This window comes from Nicrophorus vespilloides, unplaced genomic scaffold, assembly GCF_001412225.1.
Source record: "Nicrophorus vespilloides isolate i.1.1-1 unplaced genomic scaffold, Nicve_v1.0, whole genome shotgun sequence".
Classification (NCBI taxonomy): Eukaryota; Metazoa; Arthropoda; class Insecta; order Coleoptera; family Silphidae; genus Nicrophorus; species Nicrophorus vespilloides.
In genome coordinates, this window is record NW_017097769.1 from 1 (window position 1) to 9,405 (window position 9,405).

General features: G+C 30.3%; 2 protein-coding genes across 2 annotated transcripts; one reads left to right on the top strand and one right to left on the bottom strand.

Moving 5' to 3' along the window:
- Window positions 1-1,560: 1,560 nt before the first annotated feature.
- Window positions 1,561-3,032, top strand: LOC108560927 (kynurenine formamidase). The gene is made up of 2 exons (XM_017918648.1): window positions 1,561-1,925; window positions 2,614-3,032. The coding sequence occupies exons 1-2, from the start codon at window positions 1,579-1,581 to the stop codon at window positions 3,026-3,028; spliced, it is 762 nt and encodes a 253-aa protein (XP_017774137.1). The 5' UTR covers window positions 1,561-1,578; the 3' UTR covers window positions 3,029-3,032.
- A 5,274-nt stretch (window positions 3,033-8,306) lies between these two features.
- LOC108560930 (cytochrome b5-like) lies at window positions 8,307-8,915 on the bottom strand. Its single transcript, XM_017918654.1, has 2 exons — window positions 8,852-8,915; window positions 8,307-8,786 (listed from the first exon to the last, which is right to left on the bottom strand). The coding sequence occupies exon 2, from the start codon at window positions 8,756-8,758 to the stop codon at window positions 8,333-8,335; it is 426 nt and encodes a 141-aa protein (XP_017774143.1). The 5' UTR covers window positions 8,759-8,786; window positions 8,852-8,915; the 3' UTR covers window positions 8,307-8,332.
- Window positions 8,916-9,405: the final 490 nt, after the last annotated feature.

Here is a 9,405-nt window from a genome sequence, read left to right on the forward strand (position 1 = left end):
TATATATATATTATATATTATATATCATATATCATATATTTTAATAGAATATTTAAATTTGTTTTATATTTTTTTTTATCAAAAAGTAGATAAACAATATATAGTTTATATAAATATGAATAAAAACATTTTTAATCATATGAAATGCATTTAATATGAAGTTCATCATAATATATTTCAAAGTAACAAATTGATATTTGTCATAACTTTAGGAAGTATTTCGAGTTTCAATTTCAAAAGTTCATATATCTTGATTTTCTTTAAAAAAAATCATTTTCTATACATAATTTATAAGTGATAAATACTTATCTAACTAATTTTGATATAATGAGTCACATATAATTTTAACCATATTTATTTGATCATTGTTTTCTTTAATGAAAAAAATCTAATTGCAACAATTTTCGTTATCTTAATCTTTGATCTAATAATTGACACATATAATATCTAAAATTACGGGGTTTCCTTCAGAAATACCACAAATTAGAAAGGTTCTAAAAGTAATCAATACTGGAAGAAGTCAGTCTTAATGTATTAATATTTATCAAATACAGTTGAAATTATATAAAGTGTCTTTATTATGAAACTATTCACGAGTATAGCAGTAGACTAAAAATAAGACTAAAGTAATTTTTAGTACATAAGATAATTTACTTTTTTATAAATAAAAAGGGCATAAAGAGCTCAGATTATATAAATACTTTTTATTTCAACTATTTTCATAAATTTAAAATTTTAGTTGAATTTACATTTAAATTGATTAAATATTTATTCTGTCGATTACTGTGATATAACAATACATTTTGTTTAATGTATTGAATATTCTGAATATTCCATTTTATTGAAAATAGAGCCACAAAGGAAATAACATATGTGTCATTCGATTTCGATATTAAACGATGACCTACTGACCCATAAACTTCCCGAAGTTACTTTTGCTATTTCATCTATTTTAATTTTATTTTGAGTCATTCAAAGTTGATATTAATATATTATATTTTATTTATTTACATAATATAATAATTCTAGTATTTATTGAAAAAGTCATACACAAACAAATACAAAATTAAAACGGATTTATATGATCATAAGTGGACAATTATTTGTTACTTTATTTGGATCTTTAATAAATGAAAAACTGGAATGTGGCTCTCATTGACGTCATACGTGCTCACCCCTGCACTAATAGTGATGATAAATCAAGCTAATTACATTTTTTTCTACAAAGTAGTTCTATTTGCATGGAAATGTCACTAAATACTTTTAATGCCTCGGAGATGAAGATAATTTAAGACTTCATCGATTTTATCCATTAGATTTGCACAAATTATTTTTAATTTAAGCAAAAGTTTATAAAATTTATATACAATAATTGTTTTATATTCTGACATTTTTATAGAAAAAGAAATTAATTTATATAATATTTTATGCTCAATCATTTTAATTAGATTAATTTATGAAAATAATGTAAAATATAAAATATGTTCAATATATTATATATTTGTTGATAATATATTCATTTCTTTTATGATATTGTATTTGGTAAATGCTACACTTAAATGTACTGTATACATTTATATGTTATGTAATAAATATTGCAACATCCGTAAATGGTTAATAAAATGCGTAAAGAAAAACCAGAAATGCGGGTTTATCGTTTGTTTTCGCTTCGTATCGACCTGGTTATTATTAATTGAGTTGTACATTTCAGAGTCAGAAATATTGGTATACATCCACGGGGGTTATTGGCAGCAGTTGAGCCGGGATGTGTCCAGTTACATTGTTGAGCCACTTTATAAGAGCGGCTTCAAAGTGATCGTAATTGGTTATGATCTGTGTCCTGTGGTCACGATGCCCGAGATCGTTGCTGAGATACAACGGGCATTCCAGTACTGTATAAATTACGCGAAACTCCACAAATCTAGGTAAGGTAAACAACAATCGACGAACAACGGGGATACCTTTTTCATCCCACTTTCCACTGAAATTCTGCATCCGCACTACGCGTAATATGATACACAAATGTATGTCAGATGTACTAAATCCTACATAACAAAAGCATTTGTATAGCAGTACAGTAATTTTAGCAATCACTTTCAATGATTTGATAACCTATAGTTACTAAATATTGCAGTTTCATACTGCTTTCTAAATATTTAATTATTATAGTTGAAAACAATACTTAAGATTGCAATATTGACATAACTAAATGTAGTACCATAACTCAAGTATAATACATCAAAGTATGTCAGTACTTCCAACTACAATTTACATAAGAAAGTGCAGTTTGTAATTGTAGCTGTCAATTTCAATTACATAATCTATAGAAGCTACATTATACCTAAATGTAAAACTATAATGTACCTAGAACAACATAGTATATTAATTATAGACTATTGTAGGTGTCAAAATAAGTGATCGAATTCAATAAGTTATGAAATGATATCATAGACATTCATTCAATATATGTATCATGGTAGCTAAGTGATACCAAAATGTATATCATGCATACCAACTACAAAGTACTCATGACACTACAGTTTTGAATTGAAGCTGTCAAAATAAGTAACATAATATAGACAGATATATGTAATATGAATTCTTCAATTCTAGCGGAATATCGGTTGCTGGACACTCTGCCGGTGCCCATCTTGCCGCATCGATGTTTAATCTCACCAAAACCGAAGACATCTTCCGTGACTTCTACTTGATCTCCGGAATCTACAATCTTCAACCTTTGGTCGGCACCTTCGTTAATAATGCTTTAATGATGAGCCTATCAACAGCGACATCTCTTAGTCCGCAGTTGTCCAACATCTCTGTCTGCGCTAAAGTCCACGTCATCGTCGGCGAATTTGATAGTCCTGCCTTCAAGGAACAAAGTAAGAAGTTCCACGAGAAACTTCAAGAGCTTCACGTCAAGACAGAATTTATGATGATTGAAAAAATGGACCACTTCGATATCGTTGAGAACTTGAATTGCAGCGATTATGAACTTATTAAATTAATCTTGAGACAAAAAATATAAAATGGAAAAAAAAATATGGTATTGATAAAATTAAAAATATAATAAAACTTATTTACATTCAAATGTATTTAATTTCTTACAATAGTATCCTAAATAATTAATATTAGTTCTCCGCATAGTGCAGACTCGTTCAGTCCGGATTCACTATAGACCGACTTGAACATTTCAAAACAAACTAAATTTTATTTAAACAAAATAAATTCTAAAAAATGTTATACATATAATTTTTATTATAGATGAACGTTTTTTTATGTATTTTAAATAATCCAAAATCTATCTTTCACACCTAAGCATTCAATATTGATTTTTTTTAAACTTTATTACAGTATTCATTTATGTTCTATTTTCATGTGTAAATTATGTCTTAATTTGTTAGTTTTCAATTGGTAAGTTGAAGTTTCCTTCTCAACCCATAACTGTATTCCATATGATCGCATTGGTTTGAAAATTCTATTGTAATGAAGTAAGTTATTCAATGATGGTTATAGCGTTCTATTCAAACTGTATTATGAGTGTACAAAAATATATTATCTAACGATTGTAAAGATGTTTCATGGGCATTATTTAACGGTGTGAAGAAAAGTGACCGAATAATAATTGAAAATTTGAATAGAAGATTAAATTTTTCTATGCAATTAAGATATAATTGTTGGTTGAAACTAATTAATGCATTGAGAAAAACTGTATTTCCACGAATGGAATGTCTATTATATAAAGCGAACGCATATGAGAGACTACAATAAAACAAGCGAATTTTGATATCAATGCCAGCGAGCTTTTAATACAATTGTTTCGTTCCCTGGGCAATTAGAACAATGCTGGGATTGTTCGCACCTCGTCCAGGAAGGTAAATTAATTGCATCCAACCCTTGCGGACGTAGGCATGCTCATCTTTCTTCGCTTACCACTTTTTTTTCCTTAGTTCATCTTCTGGTATTGTCTGCGATGTGTCTGAAATGAGTGTGCCGTTAGCAAATGTTCTCATGGTTCCATGATGTATGGAACGGATGGACCAAGCAAGCCTTTTCTTCTTGCGTTTCCGATTTTCTCACACACAAGTGAGCATCTATGACCGGTAGCTTATTGTTCTAAGCTTGTTACACGAATATGCTGCTTTTTAATGCTTCTCGTTGTCATCGTGATTGCAAGTACATAAATTCCATTTGCATGCGTTTACCTATAGTCTGCTTACTGAGGACCAGAATCCCATTAGATACACACAGGCCCGATTGTTGTGGGACGACGGTATACAAACCACGGTCAGCGTACGTACTTACGTACGTACGTCTTCCTATTATGCACTAATCTCCGCATCTACTTCTCTGGTTACATAGAAAATGTAAATTAGGATTAGCATTATCGGTCATTTGCCATCTATAATGTAAATTTATTGCATAGGAGACAATTGTTCATTCCACTAACATTATCAAAACCTTCATCTAGATTGACCTTAATTGACACTTTCGAAAAAATATATATATTTATTAGTTGGTTAAGATATGTCTGCTTACAAAGCACATACTTAATTAACAAATGACAGAGTACCTAGTAAAGGTTTCAACTTCTTTAATTCTTAAATTAACTGAGATATTGTATAAAAATGCATGCAATAAATATGAATAAAAATCTATAAATAAATATTTAAATAGCAATATACTTGTTGTAAAGTAATAAAAAGTAATGAATTCATATATTTTTTAATACGTGATTGATAAAGTTTCAATTAAAAAAAAATAATAATATTTATTTCAACAATTATTTTTATATATATATAAAAATACAAAAAAAATCTCTTAACTAGTTATGTATAATCCATTATGTAACATAGTCTGTGATATGAGTTAGGTTAGGTTTATACTTGAGGTTACAATTGGAAATCTTTGTTATTAATCTTTAAATTAATTGTGGATAATCCAGAATGAAGTAATGTATTATTTTTTTAAGTCGTATAATTTTATTCACAATCTGTTCATCAATGTGTACATTGAGTAAATTTAAGATCGCGGTTGACAATACATGGATAATCTTTCCCGGTGGATAGTTTACCATTATGATGATTTGAACATTAATAATTACTTAAATCTATATACTAAATATAGTGGTTTACAACTCTTCAGCCTATTTGTGGTTTCACTGTTGTCGAGTAGGCCAATAGACAGAACATTAGTATGTGATTCCAGTCTATCTTGGTATCTACTACTAAATATTGGTATTGTATCCTCGACCATATATATATATGAAGATCTTCGTGTATTTGTTTATTCCTGACGAACCATGGGGTCCTAATAATATTTCTTAGGCATTTTGATTGGAACCTCTGTATAATTTGTATGTTCGATTTACTGGTAGAGTTTTCTAAACTTTATTTCTAATTTTAAGTCTTATATCTAGATGCATGCCTAGATATTTGACTTTTGTTGCTTTGGGCAGATCTTGTCCATTAAGTCTTACAGTTGGGCAGGTGTCTTTCTTTAGCGTGAATGTCATATGCACATATTTCATTTCGTTAACTGCCATTCTCCATTTTTTAAGCCATTCTTGTAGCTTAGAATTAAGTAATATGGATTAGACGTATTAATTAAAGATTAATTATAATTGGTTGTATTTCGTGTAAAATTAAGTAAAAAGTTATGTAAAATTATGTTATTTGTGAGATCTAACAAAGAATGGATTAGATTTGGTTATTTTTGTATTAATTTAGAGTATATTAGTAGAATCATTATTTTGCAAAACTAGTTCAATCGAGTTATAATCAAATTATTTTTTTTTCTGGGAAATCCTTAATCCTTAACTAATACAGAAATGTATAACAAATATATGAAAATCTAACCTCTAATGAAATCATAATAGTAATTGTATTATTTGTTTAAATTCTGTTAGGTTTGTTTATGATATATTTTATTATGTTTCTTTTTAGTAGTTTAGGCTAAGGTATGAGATTTTAGTTATTTTCGGCCAAGTTTGAGTTAATTTTTGATGATAGATAGATTTTTGCTAAAGAAATCTAGTCATATTTTTTTAGCAAAAATCTATCTATCATATATATTAAGGATAATTTATGACGCAATTAACTACTTCCAGATAATTTACTTACCCAGATTGTATTTTTTTATTACTAAAACTCAAAGTTTTTGACTGAATTCTAATATTTATTCAAACATATCAATTTATTGAAATTATCAAAATTTACAAGTTTATTTTAAATACTTTGTAACGTGGTAAAATAGACAACGCTGCAAGTGCGCTCCACGTTGCAACTATGTTTCCAAAATTCGAGGAGACCGCAGCGAACCGCGGAAGAAGACGGTTGAGGTCTCCAGTGAAGAAGATATTGATATATATTTTTAATCTCCAAGAGGACGGTGTTGGTGCTCTAGAGGAGCTAAGGCCCACCGTCGGAGGAGAAGTGTGTTGATCTGAGAGAGCAATTATAAGAGTTCTTCCTCTCGATAAAAGGAAGTGGCGCCCTGAACCTTCCCACGTCACGGACTCACACCCTAGCCGGCTGAAGATTTGTATAATCTTGTTTTTTTGTACACGAGCGCTATCGTGTTACATATTATATTTTTTTAATTAAAGCTTCGATCTTGTTTATGCGCAAAGAAGACAAAAAAATCATCATCTTGATAAATTATAAAATGATATAAATCATGAAGTAAAAAAAATGATAGTTTCTTGGAAGAGACTATTATAGCCTTCCTACAGATATATACTTCGTTTTGCTTATCATTGAGCTTAAACTATGCAGTGAAACTTTCATTAAACCCTACATTTCCATCCATCTCAATATGAAATGTAGAAAAATGAATAGAACAGGTTCACGGTGAGAAGCGTAAACGAATTTACGTTTATTTTCACTTGTTACGTTAAATCATTCTAGAAGGTTTTAAACGGAATACAATTCCCAGACAAAACAGCAACAACGATCGCCGATGATGATCGAATGACGTGACGTGAATCGAATAAAATTGCTTCCGTAGTTATTATGTGTATACACAAAAATAGAACAGAATGAGGCATGAATATTCCTCGACGGCATTAACTTTACGCGACGTCTGCCTTTGATGCGATTGTAATTGAAAACATCGAAGAAATTGATAAAAAAAAAGTTAAAAAAAAGAAAAAGAAGAAGAAAAAAGAGACAGACACATGCCGTAACTAAATGCTTGAAATAATTGCGTTTTATTTGAGTCGCGTTTCGACGATTTACGAAAAAAATAATGGCGAAACAGTTAAGATGCCATATGGTTAAACAATTACGAGAGGCTTGAAATTCCTCGCCTGAACCCGAATAACTTTTGTTCGCCACGGCTCTATCCTATTCTTCTTTATATATTTTTTTTTTGATCTTCATTATATTATTTTTCTTCATTCTTTTCATCTTGCTTAATTACAGTATAATAGAATAATAAAGCTCTTTTAATGATTACGTTCGAAAGAAACTTTATTACACGGAAGACTTAATCCGAGTCTTATTAAGTGTATGCAAATTACTCTTCTTCTGTTATTATTTTTTTTTGCTGCCTGTATTATATTATATAAATCAATTTGCTGTTGGATAAGCTGCGATGTTGGATGGTTTCGATGCGCTGAGAAAATGGATTAGAAAATGTGGTTCAGCCAATTAGAAAAATATGGATGCAAAGTGTGCAATCGGGCGAGAGACCCAAATGCATAACTTAATACTTAATAATAAGTATCCGTTGATCCGATAGAACGGATGACGGTGCACGTTTCCAACAATACCATCGAGTACATGGATTAATTAAATCTATCGAAAATACGTATCGTGTCTTGTGCAGGTAACGAGGCGGCTTTTTTTGCGTCAATCAATTTTTTGATATACTGGTCATGGTTAGTTGGATGAACAAACATTGTTCATTTGTTTTTTTTGTAAATAAATTTTATTTACATAATAAAAAAGAAGACGTGGAAGGCAATTAACAATACTGCCGGAACTACGGTATACATCAAAATGATCATACAAGCTATCAGCGGCTTTTTATTAGGCATTTAAATTTATTGTTTTTTTTTTAAATAATTTTATTTAATATGGTTATAGTACTTCTGTTGGATTTTTTTAATCCCGGGAAACGGGAAATTTAAAATTTGTTTCTGTCCGGGAAATAATATTTAAATATTTAATTCACCTATCCTCCAATTTACACGGTAGATAGGTTTCTGAGAAAAAGGTAAATCTAAATCGTAACTAATCGTAAAACCGTGTAAATCGAAACTGAAATCCTAATTGAATGGATGAACAAGGAAAAAATAAACGTTTTTATTCTTACATATTGCTTTTATTTACATAATGAAGTAGTATACATAGAAGGCTATTACCACAATTGCTGCAGGAATGACCCTGTCTTTGAAAAAGTTCGTTCGAGCTTTCAACGCCTTTTCGTACGCATCGTCATCTTCCTTCGGTTTGTAGTTGATTCGTTCCATATCCTCGAGTTCTCCAATCTTGTACAATTCCCTGCGTTCTTTGGCGTCCAAACTGTGACCCACGGTATTGAAGCAGTCGGTCGCGTCGAGTCCGGCTCTGTCGAATAATACTTCCTCTCCACCAGGATGGTCGTTCAAGAAGGCGGTAAGATCGTACACCCCGTTATCTAAGATCACCCACAGACTTTCTCTGCTGTTGTGTTTCTTTACTTCGTTCAAACTGTACTGTTTCATCGTACCGAATGCCACTGGCATTAAACTAAGGTCCTTTTTAGTTCCCATTCCACCTAACCTTTCGCATAATTTTGACCTGCCGTTTCGAAAACAATTGAATCGAATTACAATAATAATCAGTTTTATATGACGCTTACTTACTTCAATCGCAATTGAAATCGGAATCTTGAAAGCAGAACAAGTTGCCATATGTGATGAAATGGAAGAAAACGGTTTGGAATAACATTAATATCTTGTCTTAGATAAACCCACGCATCGAATAATATATAGGAATACATGTATTTCCTGTTTCGTTCCATCCGCTTAATACATATTCTTTTTACAAATATTTGCAATGTATAATTCTAAACATAAATCATTATTCACTCAATTCATATACGAATCCACTTGCCCTTGATATACCAATAGGAAAGAGTACGGAAAATTATCATTGTCGGGGAACTTTTTTTTAACTATTACCGAAATTGCCCCATTCAGAGGAAGATGATCGGGGTGAGAGCAGATGAATTGCTGAACATCCAAAAATTAAGTTTTACATTTGGGGTAATTTACCCCAGTTTACCGATCATTCATTTAAACAGTATTCTGTATTACAACACAATTAATTATATAATGTACTTATGAGATAATTTCAGAAAAAATATATAAAAGACTATAAAACACCCTAATTATAAGTCGATTTTTTTTTTCGCAAA